The 21,586-nt window shown below is 44.7% G+C and overlaps 1 protein-coding gene across 1 annotated transcript in view; it reads left to right on the top strand.

The window, feature by feature from the left end:
* The window catches only part of STXBP5L (syntaxin binding protein 5L), a 452,679-nt gene that overhangs the window by 130,542 nt on the left and 300,551 nt on the right, over positions 1-21,586 (top strand). Inside the window, 1 exon segment of the mRNA XM_056554342.1 lies at positions 5,975-6,075. Coding sequence (XP_056410317.1) covers positions 5,975-6,075 — 101 coding nt within the window.

Below are 21,586 nucleotides of genomic sequence, written 5' to 3'. Positions count from 1 at the left end.
ATAAGACCCTCCCCCCAATAGGATGTAGTATAAGACCCCCCCCATAGGATGTAGTATAGACCCTCCCCCATAGGATGTAGTATAGACCCTCCCCCATAGGATGTAGTATAGACCCCCCCAATAGGATGTGGTATAGACCCCCCCCATAGGATGTGGTATAGACCCCCCCATAGGATGTAGTATGAGACCCTCCCCCCATAGGATGTAGTATAGACCCTCCCCCATAGGATGTAGTATAAGACCCTCCCCCCAATAGGATGTAGTATAGACCCCCCCATAGGATGTGGTATAGATCCCCCCATAGGATGTAGTATAAGACCCTCCCCCCATAGGATGTAGTATAGACCTCCCCCCATAGGATGTAGTATAGACCCCCCCATAGGATGTAGTATAGACCCTCCCCCCAATAGGATGTAGTATAGACCCCCCCATAGGATGTAGTATAGACCCCCCCATAGGATGTAGTATAAGACCCTCCCCCCATAGGATGTAGTATAAGACCCTCTCCCCCATAGGATGTAGTATAGACCCCCCCATAGGATGTAGTATAAGACCCTCCCCCTATAGGATGTAGTATAAGACCCTCCCCCCAATAGGATGTAGTATAAGACCTTCCCCCCCATAAGATGTAGTATAGACCCCCCCATAGGATGTAGTATAGACCCCCCCATAGGATGTAGTATAAGACCCTCCCCGCCATAGGATGTAGTATAGACCCCCCCATAGGATGTAGTATAGACCCCCCCATAGGATGTAGTATAGACCCCCCCATAGGATGTAGTATAGACCCTCCCCCATAGGATGTAGTATAGACCCCCCCAATAGGATGTAGTATAGACCCTCCACCCAATAGGATGTAGTATAAGACCCCCCCCCCATAGGATGTAGTATAAGACCCTCCCCCCATAGGATGTAGTATAGACCCCCCCATAGGATGTAGTATAGACCCCCCCATAGGATGTAGTATAGACCCCCCCATAGGATGTAGTATAGACCCTCCCCCATAGGGTGTAGTATAGACCCCCCCGTAGGATGTAGTATAGACCCCCCCATAGGATGTAGTATAGACCCTCCCCCATAGGATGTAGTATAGACCCCCCCAATAGGATGTAGTATAGACCCCCCAATAGAATGTAGTATAAGACCCTCCCCCCATAGGATGTAGTATAGACCCTCCCCCATAGGATGTAGTATAGACCCCCCCATAGGATGTAGTATAGACCCCCCCATAGGATGTAGTATAGACCCTCCCCATAGGATGTAGTATAAGACCCTCCACCCAATAGGATGTAGTATAAGACCCTCCCCCCAATAGGATGTAGTATAAGACCCTCCCCCCATAGGATGTAGTATAGACCCCCCCAATAGGATGTAGTATAAGACCCTCCCCCCATAGGATGTAGTATAAGACCCTCCCCCCCAAAGGATGTAGTATAGACCCCCCAATAGGATGTAGTATAGACCCTCCCCCCATAGGATGTAGTATAAGACCCTCCCCCCATAAGATGTAGTATAAGACCCTCCCCCATAGGACGTAGTATAAGACCCCCCCCCCAATAGGATGTAGTGTAGACCCTCCCCCAATAGGATGTAGTATAGACCCCCCCATAGGATGTAGTGTAAGACCCTCCCCCCATAGGACGTAGTATAAGACCCTCCCCCAATAGGATGTAGTGTAGACCCTCCCCCTATAGGATGTAGTATAGACCCCCCCATATAGCGTTTAGTATAAGTTCCTCCTCCCATATCTTCTGCTCCATATCTGTCAGTCATGGATGGGTGGAGGAGGCAGAGCTGTACCCATGAGGACCTGTACTGTATATATGACAGTGCTGGCACAGACAGATGATGACGTGTAATGTATATATGACTGTGCTGGCACAGACAGATGACGACGTGTAATGTATATATGACCGTGCCGGCACAGACAGAGGATGACGTGTAATGTATATATGACCGTGCCGGCACAGACAGATGACGACGTGTAATGTATATATGACAGTGCCGGCACAGACAGATGACGACGTGTAATGTATATATGACCGTGCCGGCACAGACAGATGACGACGTGTAATGTATATATGATTGTGCCGGCACAGACAGATGACGACGTGTAATGTATATATGACAGTGCCGGCACAGACAGATGAGGGCGTGTACTGTATATATGACAGTGCCGGCACAGACAGATGAGGACGTGTAATGTATATATGACAGTGCTGGCACAGACAGATGATGACGTGTAATGTACATATGACAGTGCCGGCACATACAGATGATGACGTGTAATGTATATATGACAGTGCCGGCACAGACAGATGATGACGTGTAATGTATATATGACCGTGCCGGCACAGACAGATGACGACGTGTAATGTATATATGACAGTGCCGGCACAGACAGATGACGACGTGTAATGTATATATGACCGTGCCGGCACAGACAGATGACGACGTGTAATGTATATATGATTGTGCCGGCACAGACAGATGACGACGTGTAATGTATATATGACAGTGCCGGCACAGACAGATGAGGGCGTGTACTGTATATATGACAGTGCCGGCACAGACAGATGAGGACGTGTAATGTATATATGACAGTGCTGGCACAGACAGATGATGACGTGTAATGTATATATGACAGTGCCGGCACATACAGATGACGACGTGTAATGTATATATGACAGTGCCGGCACATACAGATGATGACGTGTAATGTACATATGACAGTGCCGGCACATACAGATGATGACGTGTAATGTATATATGACAGTGCCGGCACAGACAGATGATGACGTGTAATGTATATATGACCGTGCCGGCACAGACAGATGACGACGTGTAATGTATATATGACAGTGCCGGCACAGACAGATGACGACGTGTAATGTATATATGACTGTGCCGGCACAGACAGATGACGACGTGTAATGTATATATGACCGTGCCGGCACAGACAGAGGATGACGTGTAATGTATATATGACAGTGCCGGCACATACAGATGACGACGTGTAATGTATATATGACAGTGCCGACACAGACAGATGACGACGTGTAATGTATATATGACCGTGCCGGCACAGACAGAGGATGACGTGTAATGTATATATGACTGTGCTGGCACAGACAGATGATGACGTGTAATGTATATATGACAGTGCCGGCACATACAGATGACGACGTGTAATGTATATATGACAGTGCCGGCACATACAGATGACGACGTGTAATGTATATATGACAGTGCCGGCACATACAGATGATGACGTGTAATGTACATATGACAGTGCCGGCACATACAGATGATGACGTGTAATGTATATATGACAGTGCTGGCACAGACAGATGATGACGTGTAATGTATATATGACAGTGCCGGCACAGACAGATGAGGACGTGTAATGTATATATGACAGTGCCGGCACAGACAGATGACGACGTGTAATGTATATATGACAGTGCCGGCACAGACAGATGACGACATGTAATGTATATATGACCGTGCCGGCACAGACAGAGGATGACTTGTAATGTATATATGACAGTGCCGGCACAGACAGATGACGACGTGTAATGTATATATGACTGTGCCGGCACAGACAGATGATGACGTGTAATGTATATATGACAGTGCCGGCACAGACAGATGACGACGTGTAATGTATATATGACAGTGCCGGCACAGACAGATGACGACGTGTAATGTATATATGACAGTGCCGGCACAGACAGATGACGACGTGTAATGTATATATGACAGTGCCGGCACAGACAGATGAGGCCGTGTAATGTATATATGACAGTGCCGGCACAGACAGATGATGACGTGTAATGTATATATGACAGTGCCGGCACATACAGATGATGACGTGTAATGTATATATGACAGTGCTGGCACAGACAGATGATGACGTGTAATGTATATATGACAGTGCCGGCACAGACAGATGATGACGTGTAATGTATATATGACAGTGCTGGCACAGACAGATGATGACGTGTAATGTATATATGACAGTGCCGGCACAGACAGATGACGACGTGTAATGTATATATGACAGTGCTGGCACAGACAGATGATGACGTGTAATGTATATATGACAGTGCTGGCACAGACAGATGATGACGTGTAATGTATATATGACAGTGCCGGCACAGACAGATGACGACGTGTAATGTATATATGACAGTGCCGGCACAGACAGATGATGACGTGTAATGTATATATGACAGTGCCGGCACAGACAGATGACGACGTGTAATGTATATATGACAGTGCCGACACAGACAGATGACGACGTGTAATGTATATATGACTGTGCCGGCACAGACAGATGATGACGTGTAATGTATATATGACAGTGCCGGCACAGACAGATGATGACGTGTAATGTATATATGAGTGTGGCGGCACAGACAGATGATGACGTGTAATGTATATATGAGTGTGGCGGCACAGACAGATGATGACGTGTAATGTATACATGAGTGTGGCGGCACAGACAGATGATGACGTGTAATGTATATATGACAGTGCCGGCACAGACAGATGATGACGTGTAATGTATATATGACAGTGCCGGCACAGACAGATGACGACGTGTAATGTATATATGACAGTGCCGGCACAGACAGATGAGGCCGTGTAATGTATATATGACAGTGCTGGCACAGACAGATGACGACGTGTAATGTATATATGACAGTGCTGGCACAGACAGATGATGACGTGTAATGTATATATGACAGTGCCGGCACAGACAGATGAGGCCGTGTAATGTATATATGACAGTGCCGGCACAGACAGATGATGACGTGTAATGTATATATGACAGTGCCGACACAGACAGATGACGACGTGTAATGTATATATGACAGTGCTGGCACAGACAGATGAGGACGTGCAATGTATATATGACAGTGCCGCCACAGACAGATGAGGCCGTGTAATGTATATATGACAGTGCCGACACAGACAGATGATGACGTGTAATGTATATATGACAGTGCCGGCACAGACAGATGATGACGTGTAATGTATATATGACAGTGCCGACACAGACAGAGGATGACGTGTAATGTATATATGACAGTGCCGGCACAGACAGATGACGACGTGTAATGTATATATGACCGTGCCGGCACAGACAGATGAGGCTGTGTAATGTATATATGACAGTGCCAGCACAGACAGATGATGACGTGTAATGTATATATGACAGTGCCGGCACAGACAGATGATGACATGTAATGTATATATGACAGTGCCGGCACAGACAGATGAGGCCGTGTAATGTATATATGACAGTGCACGCACAGACAGATGAGGCCGTGTAATGTATATATGACAGTGCCGGCACAGACAGATGATGACGTGTAATGTATATATGAGTGTGGCGGCACAGACAGATGATGACGTGTAATGTATATATGACAGTGCCGGCACAGACAGATGAGGCCGTGTAATGTATATATGACAGTGCCGGCACAGACAGATGATGACGTGTAATGTATATATGAGTGTGGCGGCACAGACAGATGATGACGTGTAATGTATATATGACAGTGCCGGCACAGACAGATGAGGCCGTGTAATGTATATATGACAGTGACGGCACAGACAGATGATGACGTGTAATGTATATATGAGTGTGGCGGCACAGACAGATGAGGCCGTGTAATGTATATATGACAGTGACGGCACAGACAGATGATGACGTGTAATGTATATATGACAGTGACGGCACAGACAGATGATGACGTGTAATGTATATATGAGTGTGGCGGCACAGACAGATGAGGCCGTGTAATGTATATATGACAGTGACGGCACAGACAGATGATGACGTGTAATGTATATATGAGTGTGGCGGCACAGACAGATGGACCCCTGCCAGCCTGTGTATTAGAGATATTACACCTGGGTGAGGGGCCCTATAGTATGTGATCCCGTCTCCTTGTACCCGCAGGGCGCCTTGGTCACTGCATGTGCCGACGACACACTTCATTTTTGGAGCCTGAGGCAGAAGCGTCCAGCGGTGCTGCATTCCCTTAGATTCAACAAGGAACGGTAAGAGGAAGATTACTGCACAAACACAACACAGGGGGGGATATCACTGCACATACACAACACAGGGGGGGATATCACTGCACAAACACAACACAGGGGGGGGATATCACTGCACATACACAACACAGGGGGGGATATCACTGCACATACACAACACAGGGGGGGATATCCCTGCACATCCACAACACAGGGGGGGTATCACTGCACATACACAACACAGGGGGGTATATCACTGCACATACACAACACAGGGGGGTATATCACTGCACATACACAACACAGGGGAGGATATCACTGCACATACACAACACAGGGGGGATATCACTGAACATACACAACACAGGGGGGGATATCCCTGCACATACACAACACAGGGGGGTATATCACTGCACATACACAACACAGGGGGGTATATCACTGCACATACACAACACAGGGGGGTATATCACTGCACATACACAACACAGGGGGGATATCACTGCACATACACAACACAAGGGGGGATATCACTGCACATACACAACACAGGGGGGTATATCACTGCACATACACAACACGGGGGGGATATCACTACACATACACAACACGGGGGGGATATCACTGCACATACACAACACAGGGGGGATATCACTGCACAAACAACACAGGGGGGATATCACTGCACATACACAATACGGGGAGGATATCACTGCACATACACAACACAGGGGGGGATATCACTGCACATACACAACACAGGGGGGATATCACTGCACATACACAACACAGGGGGGGGATATCACTGCACATACACAACACAGGGGGGTATATCACTGCACATACACAACACAGGGGGGTATATCACTGCACATACACAACACGGGGGGGATATCACTGCACATACACAACACGGGAGGATATCACTGCACATACACAACACAGGGGGTATATCACTGCACATACACAATACAGGGGAGGATATCACTGAACATACACAATACAGGGGGGGATATCACTGAACATACACAACACAGGGGGGGATATCCCTGCACATACACAACACAGGGGGGTATATCACTGCACTTACACAACACAGGGGGGGATATCACTGCACATACACAACACAAGGGGGGATATCACTGCACATACACAACACAGGGGGGATATCACTGCACATACACAACACAGGGGGGGATATCACTGCACATACACAACACAGGGGGGGATATCACTGCACATACACAACACAAGGGAGATATCACTGCACATACACAACACAGGGGGGGATATCACTGCACATACACAACACAGGGGGGTATATCACTGCACATACACAACACAGGGGGGGATATCACTGCACATACACAACACAGGGGGATATCACTGCACATACACAACACAGGGGGGTATATCACTGCACATACACAACACGGGGGGGATATCACTACACAAACACAACACGGGGGGAGGATATCACTGCACATACACAACACAGGGGGGATATCACTGCACATACACAACACGGGGGGGATATCACTGCACATACACAACACAGGGGGGATATCACTGCACAAACACAACACAGGGGGGATATCACTGCACATACACAATACGGGGAGGATATCACTGCACATACACAACACAGGGGGGGATATCACTGCACATACACAACACAGGGGGGGGGATATCACTGCACATACACAACACAGGGGGGATATCACTTCACATACACAACACGGGAGGGGGATATCACTGCACAAACACAACACGGGGGAGGATATCACTGCACATACACAACACAGGGGGGATATCACTGCACAAACACAACACAGGGGGGATATCACTGCACATACACAACACAGGGGGGGGTATCACTGCACATACACAACACAGGGGGGATATCACTGCACATACACAACACAGGGGGGGGGGATATCACTTCACATACACAACACGGGAGGGGGATATCACTGCACAAACACAACACGGGGGAGGATATCACTGCACATACACAACACAGGGGGGATATCACTGCACATACACAACACAGGGGGGATATCACTGCACATACACAACACAGGGGGGTATATCACTGCACATACACAACACAGGGGAGGATATCACTGCACATACACAACACGGGGGAGGATATCACTGCACATACACAACACAGGGGGGGATATCACTGTACATACACAACACGGGGGGGGGGGTATCACTGCACATACACAACACAGGGGAGGATATCACTGCACATACACAACACAGGGGGGGATATCACTGTACATACACAACACGGGGGGGGGTATCACTGCACATACACAACACAGGGGGGGATATCACTGCACATACACAACACAGGGGGGGATATCACTGCACATACACAACACGGGAGGGATTTCACTGCACATACACAACACAGGGGGGGATATCCCTGCACATACACAACACAGGGGAGGATATCACTGCACATACACAACACAGGGGGGATATCACTGCACATACACAACACAGGGGGGGATATCCCTGCACATACACAACACAGGGGGGTATATCACTGCACATACACAACACAGGGGGGGATATCACTGCACATACACAACACAGGGGGGATATCACTGCACATACACAACACAGGGGAGGATATCACTGCACAAACAACACAGGGGGGTATATCACTGCACATACACAACACAGGGGGGTATATCACTGCACAAACAACACAGGGGGGTATATCACTGCACATACACAACACAGGGGGGGATATCACTGCACATACACAACACAGGGGGGATATCACTGCACATACACAATACAGGGGGGGATATCCCTGCACATACACAACACAGGGGGGTATATCACTGCACATACACAACACAGGGGGGTATATCACTGCACATACACAACACAGGGGGGATATCACTGCACATACACAACACAGGGGGGATATCACTGCACATACACAACACAGGGGGGATATCACTGCACATACACAACACAGGGGGTATATCACTGCACATACACAACACGGGGGGATATCACTACACAAACACAACACGGGGGGAGGATATCACTGCACATACACAATACAGGGGAGGATATCACTGCACATAAACACAACACAGGGGAGATAACACAGGGGGGATATCACTGCACATACACAACATGGGGGAGGATATCACTGCACAAACACAAATCAAGGGGGATATCACTGCACATACACAACACAGGGGGGGATATCACTGCATAAACACAACACGGGGGGATATCACTGCACATACACAACACAGGGGGGGATATCACTGCACATACACAACACGGGGGGATATCACTGCACATACACAACACAGGGGGGATATCACTGCACATACACAACACAGGGGGGATATCACTGCACATACACAACACAGGGGGGGATATCACTGCACATACACAACACGGGGGGATATCACTGCACATACACAACACAGGGGGGATATCACTGCACATACACAACACAGGGGGGATATCACTGCACATACACAACACAGGGGGGGATATCACTGCACATACACAACACAGGGGGGATATCACTGCACATACACAACACGGGGGGATATCACTGCACATACACAACACAGTGTAATATCCTGTAAATCTTTTTTATTAGAAAAATGTAAATCATAACAAAACACAAAACCAGCAAAACTTTGCCATAACTGAAAACAACAACATAAAATAACATAAACCCAAACTTTACATTTCAAATAAAAGAACATAAATCCTGCCTAACCGGCCAGCCCAGTTTTCCCAAGCAAATACTAGAAATGCATCTTACATAACCAAATATCTAACTACACTCACATGCATACTCAACTTGCATTACCAAAAAAGAAACATAAAAATAGCACTATTTAGCTGTAACTCAAAAACACCCAAACTTGGGAAAACACACACAACAAGGACTCCCACTACACCCCATTAATTTAATATGTGGGAAGCCTATTGGCTGAATTTGTGTGAGGGGCGTGAGTATCTCCGCCCCCCCACACGTCCAGGCGGGGCGTCTAGTAGAGGTAGGTATGGGCGGGGGTATATAACGCCCCTGCTCCTACAGGAGGGGCGTTCGGGATGTCCGTCGGACGCCACGAGTTCTGCACTGCTGATCAGCTGACTAGTCGAGTCAGCTGACCGGAACCGATAGAGTGAGCGGCAGCGAGAGAGGGGTAAGTGGCCGGGACTGATCGGGGGTTGTGTAGCTTCGTTATCCTCGGCTCCGGAGGTAAGCTGGAGACCGAGGGGACCCCCGATCAGCCCGGTCCTGGTGAATCATGTGCCGCACTTTTGTAAATGGCCGGCTACTGCCATGCTGCGCAAACGGAACATGGGCCGTTCATTCACACGGGGATGCCAGCTCGAGCCACGCCACGAGTTGTCAGGAGCAGTGCAGGGTTGTTGGCCAGCAGGCAATTCCACAGCTAACCTATACCTTGCTGGATTAAGCCTGCCCCCCCCCCCTGTCCATAGCTGATTGGGAGGTTGGGAATTCTTAGGGTCACAGTGGATGTCTTTGGCGCCGGTACTGTTTGTGGGGTCACGCTACAAGTCACGGCACTCAGGGATTCCCCCTCCTCTCAAACATAGTTGGCTCCCTCCTACCCTGACAGGTCGTTTTAATTTTGTATAAATACGGTCAGTACATTAGTTTAATTTCAAGGTAATTTCATACAGTCCGCCCGGTTCATTTTCAGGCTTCATCTGCTTAAGCTAATTTACATTATATCGCTTTCTGCTCAGGGGTTAATGCATTTATCATATCATCTGACTATCATCATGCATTGTGTACATCTATACTATGTATTCTCAGAGCGTTTGTGCGTGCATTTCTGCTATGCATTCTCCAGCATTGTTGCGTGCTCTGGGCAGTGCTGCGTTCATGCATAGCATTTTCTGTCAGTTCCTCCACAGCATTACACCATTTGTTCACTGTTGGCATTTGCCGTGCATTCACTCATAGCGTGTGTTGGTGTTATTTCTGTGATGAGCGTAGGGGGCAACTGACGTACGTATCGCCATACTCCAGTACATAGTTGTTCCTTCATAAATCTTATGTAGCGGTGACAATTATAACAAGATACGGATGTCCCACGCGGGTGCTTCAACATAATTGCTGTGCACACATCACACAAATCATTGCACGCATGCAACACGATAGTTATACCACATACATGCACCACGATATAGTTATACCACATACATGCACCACGATATAGTTATACCACATACATGCACCGCGATATAGTTATACCACACACATGCACCGCGATTTAGTTATACCACATACATGCACCGCGATTTAGTTATACCACATACATGCAACACGATATAGTTATACCACACACATGCACCGCGATATAGTTATACCACACACATGCACCGCGATATAGTTATACCACACACATGCACCGCGATTTAGTTATACCACATACATGCAACACGATATAGTTATACCACATACATGCACCGCGATATAGTTATACCACACACATGCACCGCGATTTAGTTATACCACACACATGCACCGCGATATAGTTATACCACATACATGCACCGCGATATAGTTATACCACACACATGCACCGCGATATAGTTATACCACACACATGCACCGCGATATAGTTATACCACACACATACACCACGATATAGTTATACCACATACATGCACCACGATATAGTTATACCACACACATACACCACGATATAGTTATACCACATACATACACCACGATATAGTTATACCACATACATACACCACGATATAGTTATACCACATACAGGCACCATGAGATAATTATACAACATACATACACCACGATATAGTTATACCACATACATATACCACGATATAGTTATACCACATACATACACCACGTTATAGTTATACCACATACATACACCACGATATAGTTATACCACATACATATACCACGATATAGTTATACCACATACATACACCACGTTATAGTTATACCACACACATACACCACGATATAGTCATACCACATACATACACCACGATATAGTTATACCACATACATACACCACGATATAGTTATACCACATACATACACCACGATATAGTTATACCACATACATGCACCGCGATATAGTTATACCACATACATGCACCACGATATAGTTATACCACATACATGCACCACGATATAGTTATACCACATACATGCACCACGATATAGTTATACCACATACATGCACCACGATATAGTTATACCACATACATGCACCACGATATAGTTATACCACATACATGCACCACGATATAGTCATACCACACACATGCACCACGATATAGTCATACCACACACATGCACCACGATATAGTCATACCACACACATGCACCACGATATAGTTATACCACACACATGCACCACGATATAGTTATACCACACACATGCACCACGATATAGTTATACCACACACATACACCACGATATAGTTATACCACATACATGCACCACGATATAGTCATACCACACACATGCACCACGATATAGTTATACCACACACATGCACCACGATATAGTTATACCACACACATGCACCACGATATAGTTATACCACACACATGCACCACGATATAGTTATACCACACACATGCACCACGATATAGTTATACCACACACATGCACCACGATATAGTTATACCACACACATGCACCACGATATAGTTATACCACACACATGCACCACGATATAGTTATACCACATACATGCACCACGATATAGTTATACCACACACATGCACCACGATATAGTTATACCACACACATGCACCACGATATAGTTATACCACACACATACACCACGATATAGTTATACCACACACATATACCACGATATAGTTATACCACATACATGCACCACGATATAGTTATACCACATACATGCACCACGATATAGTTATACCACATACATGCACAACGATATAGTTATACCACATACATACACCACGATATAGTTATACCACATACATACACCACGATATAGTTATACCACATACATACACCACGATATAGTTATACCACATACATACACCACGATATAGTTATACCACATACATACACCACGATATAGTTATACCACACACATGCACCACGATATAGTTATACCACATACAGGCACCATGAGATAATTATACCACATACATACACCACGATATAGTTATACCACATACATACACCACGATATAGTTATACCACATACATACACCACGATATAGTTATACCACACACATACACCACGATATAGTTATACCACACACATACACCACGATATAGTTATACCACATACAGGCACCACGATATAGTTATACCACACACATACACCACGATATAGTTATACCACACACATACACCACGAAATAGTTATACCACACACATACACCACGTTATAGTCATACCACATACATACACCACGTTATAGTCATACCACACACATACACCACGATATAGTTATACCACATACATGCACAACGATATAGTTATACCACATACATACACCACGAAATAGTTATACCACACACATACACCACGAAATAGTTATACCACACACATACACCACGTTATAGTCATACCACATACATACACCACGTTATAGTCATACCACACACATACACCACGATATAGTTATACCACATACATGCACCACGATATAGTTATACCACATACATGCACAACGATATAGTTATACCACATACATACACCACGATATAGTTATACCACATACATACACCACGTTATAGTCATACCACACACATACACCACGATATAGTTATACCACACACATACACCACGATATAGTTATACCACACACATACACCACGATATAGTTATACCACATACATACACCACGATATAGTTATACCACATACATACACCACGATATAGTTATACCACACACATACACCACGATATAGTTATACCACATACATGCACCACGATATAGTTATACCACATACATACACCACGATATAGTTATACCACATATACACCACGATATAGTTATACCACACACATACACCACGTTATAGTTATACCACACACATACACCACGATATAGTCATACCACACACATACACCACGTTATAGTTATACCACACACATACACCACGATATAGTTATACCACACCCATACACCACGTTATAGTTATACCACACACATACACCACGTTATAGTTATACCACACACATACACCACGATATAGTTATACCACACACATGCACCACGATATAGTTATACCACACACATACACCACGATATAGTTATACCACACACATACACCACGTTATAGTTATACCACACACATACACCACGATATAGTTATACCACACACATACACCACGTTATAGTTATACCACACACATACACCACGATATAGTTATACCACATACATATACCACGATATAGTTATACCACATACATACACCACGTTATAGTCATACCACACACATACACCACGATATAGTCATACCACATACATACACCACGATATAGTTATACCACATACATACACCACGATATAGTTATACCACATACATACACCACGATATAGTTATACCACATACATGCACCGCGATATAGTTATACCACATACATGCACCACGATATAGTTATACCACATACATGCACCACGATATAGTTATACCACATACATGCACCACGATATAGTTATACCACATACATGCACCACGATATAGTTATACCACACACATGCACCACGATATAGTTATACCACACACATGCACCACGATATAGTTATACCACACACATGCACCACGATATAGTTATACCACACACATGCACCACGATATAGTTATACCACACACATGCACCACGATATAGTTATACCACACACATGCACCACGATATAGTTATACCACACACATGCACCACGTTATAGTCATACCACACACATGCACCACGTTATAGTCATACCACACACATACACCACGATATAGTTATACCACATACATGCACCACGATATAGTTATACCACATACATGCACCACGATATAGTTATACCACACACATGCACCACGATATAGTTATACCACACACATGCACCACGATATAGTTATACCACACACATACACCACGATATAGTTATACCACACACATATACCACGATATAGTTATACCACATACATGCACCACGATATAGTTATACCACATACATGCACCACGATATAGTTATACCACATACATGCACAACGATATAGTTATACCACATACATACACCACGATATAGTTATACCACATACATACACCACGATATAGTTATACCACATACATACACCACGATATAGTTATACCACATACATGCACCACGATATAGTTATACCACACACATACACCACGATATAGTTATACCACATACATACACCACGATATAATTATACCACATACATACACCACGATATAGTTATACCACATACATACACCACGATATAGTTATACCACATACATACACCACGATATAGTTATACCACATACATACACCACGATATAGTTATACCACACACATGCACCACGATATAGTTATACCACATACAGGCACCATGAGATAATTATACCACATACATACACCACGATATAGTTATACCACATACATACACCACGATATAGTTATACCACATACATACACCACGATATAGTTATACCACACACATACACCACGATATAGTTATACCACACACATACACCACGATATAGTTATACCACATACAGGCACCACGATATAGTTATACCACACACATACACCACGATATAGTTATACCACACACATACACCACGAAATAGTTATACCACACACATACACCACGTTATAGTCATACCACATACATACACCACGTTATAGTCATACCACACACATACACCACGTTATAGTCATACCACACACATACACCACGATATAGTTATACCACACACATACACCACGATATAGTTATACCACACACATACACCACGATATAGTTATACCACATACATACACCACGATATAGTTATACCACATACATACACCACGATATAGTTATACCACACACATACACCACGATATAGTTATACCACATACATGCACCACGATATAGTTATACCACATACATGCACCACGATATAGTTATACCACACACATACACCACGTTATAGTTATACCACACACATACACCACGATATAGTCATACCACACACATACACCACGTTATAGTTATACCACACACATACACCACGATATAGTTATACCACACACATACACCACGTTATAGTTATACCACACACATACACCACGTTATAGTTATACCACACACATACACCACGATATAGTTATACCACACACATGCACCACGATATAGTTATACCACATACATACACCACGATATAGTTATACCACACACATACACCACGATATAGTTATACCACACACATGCACCACGATATAGTTATACCACATACATACACCACGATATAGTTATACCACACACATACACCACGATATAGTTATACCACATACATGCACCACGATATAGTTATACCACATACATGCACCACGATATAGTTATACCACACTTAAAAAAGTAAAAAAAAAATAAAATCCATCTCGCTCAAGCCGTCTAAGATAGCCACATCAGGGCACACACTTACGGACGCATACCACAAACAGAGGATACAACTAATCAAATTCAATGCATTACCATGACAAGCATGTGGAATGGTGTCATATTGTTTAACAAGTTCATGGCATTCATGCTGTTCACACGCTCATGGCATTCATGCTGTTCACACGCTCATGGCATTCATGCTGTTCACACGCTCATGGCATTCATGCTGTTCACACGCTCATGGCATTCATGCTGTTCACACGCTCATGGCATTCATGCTGTTCACACGCTCATGGCATTCATGCTGTTCACACGCTCATGGCATTCATGCTGTTCACACGCTCATGGCATTCATGCTGTTCACACGCTCATGGCATTCATGCTGTTCACACGCTCATGGCATTCATGCTGTTCACACGCTCAGGGTTTTCCATACTGTACAGGCACTCACGGCATTTACACTGTCCATCCGCTCACAGCAGTTATACGGTTCACACGCTCATGGCTTTCTTTTCACTCATGGCTTGTATAGTGTCCATAGGCTCGTGGCGTTATACTGTTCATACGCTCACAGCATTTCACTCGATTCACACGCTCAATTGCTTATACCGTCCTCACGTTTATGGCATTTATACTGTGTATACGCTCTTGGCTTACTGTACACACAATCATAACATTTCGTGCTCTTGACATTCAAACTATCAAGTCTTTTATACCGCACGCATCCATACTGTTCTACCGGACATCCATACTGTTATGTTCAGGGCTTCTACACTGTTTCATGCTGTTCATACATGGCATTCACACCGTTCTTACATTCATGACATTCCATGTACATGCTGTGGAACACCCACTGGGCGGGCGCACATAGTATTCATGCTGTTCTACACTTATGCCACTGCTATTGCTCGCTCCGTTATGGCATTCATGCTGTGCGTATGCTCAAGATTTTTTACAGTCTGTATGTCATGGCTATACGTTGTTAGGTGCTCATGGTATTCATTCACTCAAGGTACATACTGTCGATATGATGGTGGCATTCATACTGGTCGTGAGACATAGTAGTTATACTGTCGTTACGCTCGTGCCAGTTATACTCTGCATAGGCTTATGGCATTCATACCGAGTGCATGCTTATAGTGTTCATACTGTTCAGGTTTCACAAGCTCGGGGCTTCAGATGGTTCACACACAGTTTATACTGGTTCATATGTTGTGGCGTTACGGTCTTCACGCTCATGGCATTCATACTGTCCATTGCCCATGGTATTATACTGTGGTACGTTCATAGCTTTCACACTGCCATTCGCTCGTGGCATTTGTACTGGGAATTTGTTGACTTTATACCATTCCCGCGCTCATAGCATGTACACTGTTCACACGTTCTTGGCATCACACGGCTCACACGCTCTTTTGTTCACACGTTCATTGTATTATATGGCACATGCATCCTTGGCATTGGTGCTACGCACGCGCTCCGGGCTTTGTGTTTCATGCCCATGGCAGTGGTGCTGCATGTGTGCTTGTGGCGTCGGTGCTGTTCGGGTGCTCACACGCTCATAGTAGTACTATGCACAGTGATCGGCATCTATGCTCTGTATACTTTCACATAATCATTAGGTAAATGTGCTCGTTGAATACGGCTCATACACTCATAGTCATACCATGCACACGCCAAAGCACTTACACGGTCATAGCTTATACGGTACTTCACGCATCTCGGTACACATGTCCATAGCGTTACATGGCACATACGCTCATAGCATGCTGTGTCATACATTTGTAGTATTCACGTTATGTAACCACACAGCATTCTCTCAGGGCATACATACTTGGATATAATACAATAATGTAAGTTCGATTGCAGCATGATACACAGGTCATTATCTTGCATCAGTTCGGTTCGGTTACACACAGATGACGATGCTAGAATTTACAGGCATACTCCTGACTGTTCCGTCACATCGTTACATTTAACAAATACACTCTCACTACTATAGCCGTCACCCTGCGCGGGTGTTAGACGTTGGAAGCACGCACGTGTCTTCCACACATCTGTTAGTTCACCGCAAGTTCCGAATACAACCACTTTCTAATGGTGTGATGTACGCCACCAAGACAGTCTCACTTATTGCCACCACACAGTTAGTATCACGGGTATACGCCACCACGCGGTTATACTGGTTTCCGCAGCTGATAGGTCATACAGGTTACTGGAGTAGTTGCACCCTGGTAGTCACCAAGTAAGTATCACGATTACATGTTAGCACTACACGCTGGCATCTGATAGTCAGCCTCTTCAATAAGTTGTCGCAGACACGTCTCAAGCAATAACATCATGACACATAAGCGGTTTCTCAACATACGATACACCTTCTGAGCAACATCTCGACAGACAGGTGATTGTTACCAACTATGCCTGCCACGTCCGCAGGGTTCGGTATCACATAGTTAGTTGCTACTGACATGTCTTCAGAGCAAGAACTATACGACACAGGTGGTTGGTTTACCTGTTATGCCTGCTACGTCTGCAGGGGTCGTTATGACACAAATAATTGCTAATGACATATTCAGAGCAATAACTATACGACACATAGGTGGTGGTTTACCCGCTATGCCTTCCACATCTGCAGGGGGAGGCACTACACAAGTTATTGTTACTGACATATCTCAGAGCAATACTATTTCGACACATAGGTGGTTGTTTACTCGTTATGCCTGCCACGTCTGCTGGGGGAGGCACCATGCAGGTTATTGTTACTGACTCCTCTTCAGAGCAATAACATTACGACACACAGGTGGTTGCTTACCCTTTATGCCTGCCACGTCTGCAGGGGGAGGCACCACGCAGGTTATTGCTACTGACACATCTTCAGAGCAATAACTATACGACACATAGGTGGTGGTTTACCCGCTATGCCTGCCACGTCTGCAGGGGGAGGCACTACACAAGTTATTGTTACTGACACATCTTCAGAGCAATAATGTTTCGACACATAGGTGGTTGTTTACCCGTTATGCCTGCCACGTTTGCAGGGGGAGGCACCATGCAGGTTATTGTTACTGACTCATCTTCAGAGCAATAACATCTCGAGTCATAGGCTGTTGTATACCCGATATACCTGCCACGTCTGCAGCGGGATGCACCATGTAATCGTTGCTACTGACACGTCTTCAGAGCAACATCATCACGCTTCACAGGCTGTTGTATACCCGTTCTACCTGCCACATCTGCAGGGGAGGGCACTGCGCAATTGTTATTACGAACATGTCTTCCAAGCAACTACATCACGACACGTAGGTGCTTGTGTACGCTTCATACCTGCCACGCCTGCAGGAGCATACACTGCGAAGGTATTGTCACGGACACGTTGTTTTCACAGAAATAATTTCATGACACACAGGTGGTTGCAAAGAACGGAAATATAATAAATCAGATGAAATTAAAAAGCCTCAGGTCCATAGTCACAATGGTTGCGCAGGATCTGACACATCCATAGTCACGATGGTACGCGGGATCTGTTTAGTCCGCAGGCATGATGGTTCACGTATAGAACCCTAGCATCCATGGGCATGTAGGTTGCGCGGGGACTGGTCATGTCTACGGGCATGTTGGCCATCTAAGGGTCGGTAAATCGCAGCGGGGCGTCACTCCCAAGATCACTGAGTAGGCAGCTTGTCAGTTGAAGGTGTGGTTTAGTCAGGCAAGTTGCCTATTCGAGGGTAGTTGACTACAAGAGATATGGCTCCACAAGGTTATCATCCCCAGGTCAGTCAGGTAGCATGCTGTGTCATTTTCTAACAGTTTATTTTTGCCCCCTTTTATTCCTACCAGGTTCATTTTTGCCCACTAAAGGCGTGCCCTCTGTCGCGGTCATTGGGCACAAATCTGACCGTTAGGTTTAGTGTAATGTTTCCATAAAGGTACGTATGTATTACTATAACCACGAGCACGAGTGTGAAGCCCCGAACACAAATATATATATATATATATATATATATATATATATATATATATATATATATGTATATATACACATACTTTTTTTTCTTTTTCTTCCCTAATTGTTAAGAAAGAAAATTAAATCTATAACTCAAAAACACCCAAACTTGGGGAAAAGAAGACCTAGACCAAAGAAAAACGAAATCCACTACGGGATACAAAAATACCAAAGAAAAATTACTACAAAAATAACAACTGGTTCGACTGCCATAATATAAGATAAACAAAATTAGAACATATTATACATATAACCTATATATACCTAAATATACAGAAAACACACCTACAAATACAATAAAACAACCTACACTAAACTGTCCCTTCACCCACACCACCCGCCCTCCTGTACATGGGTCAGAGTCCTTACAGTTCATAGTCCTCAATGTCCAGTTCATAACTGACCCATGCCAGGTCCACTAAAACAAACAACCACCACTGCCCACAAATACACCCTCCCAACCTAGAACTCCTCCCAACCAACTTTATCATTATCAGCATTACAATATACATAAACAAACAATACAACCCACTTTAGGCCCAAGTTCGGTGCCTGTAAGCCTTCCTAACCTTAACATCTGAAAACAAAACAAAAAGCTATGGTGCACATGCATTAGCCCACCACCAGGAAGAAGGATGGCAATCCTGATACATACAAAATATTTACATTATTTCCCTAACTCCACCCTACCTCTCTCCCTACCATTATCCCTAAAAATAAACTGACCCTACTATCACCCTAACCCTGTCCCTACATCACTGTCCCTAACCAAATCAAGGGTACTCTACCCAAAAGGTCTAGTACCTAGGGCACATGAAAAGAAAACCCTCTCCATAGGAGAGAAGCCCTACTGGTACCAAGACTGCCATACTCC

The sequence above is a fragment of the Hyla sarda genome, unplaced genomic scaffold (genome assembly GCF_029499605.1).
Source record: "Hyla sarda isolate aHylSar1 unplaced genomic scaffold, aHylSar1.hap1 scaffold_68, whole genome shotgun sequence".
NCBI classification, from domain to species: domain Eukaryota; kingdom Metazoa; phylum Chordata; class Amphibia; order Anura; family Hylidae; genus Hyla; species Hyla sarda.
Note: the sequence above shows the minus strand (reverse complement) of the source record. Positions and strands in the feature narration are given on the sequence as shown.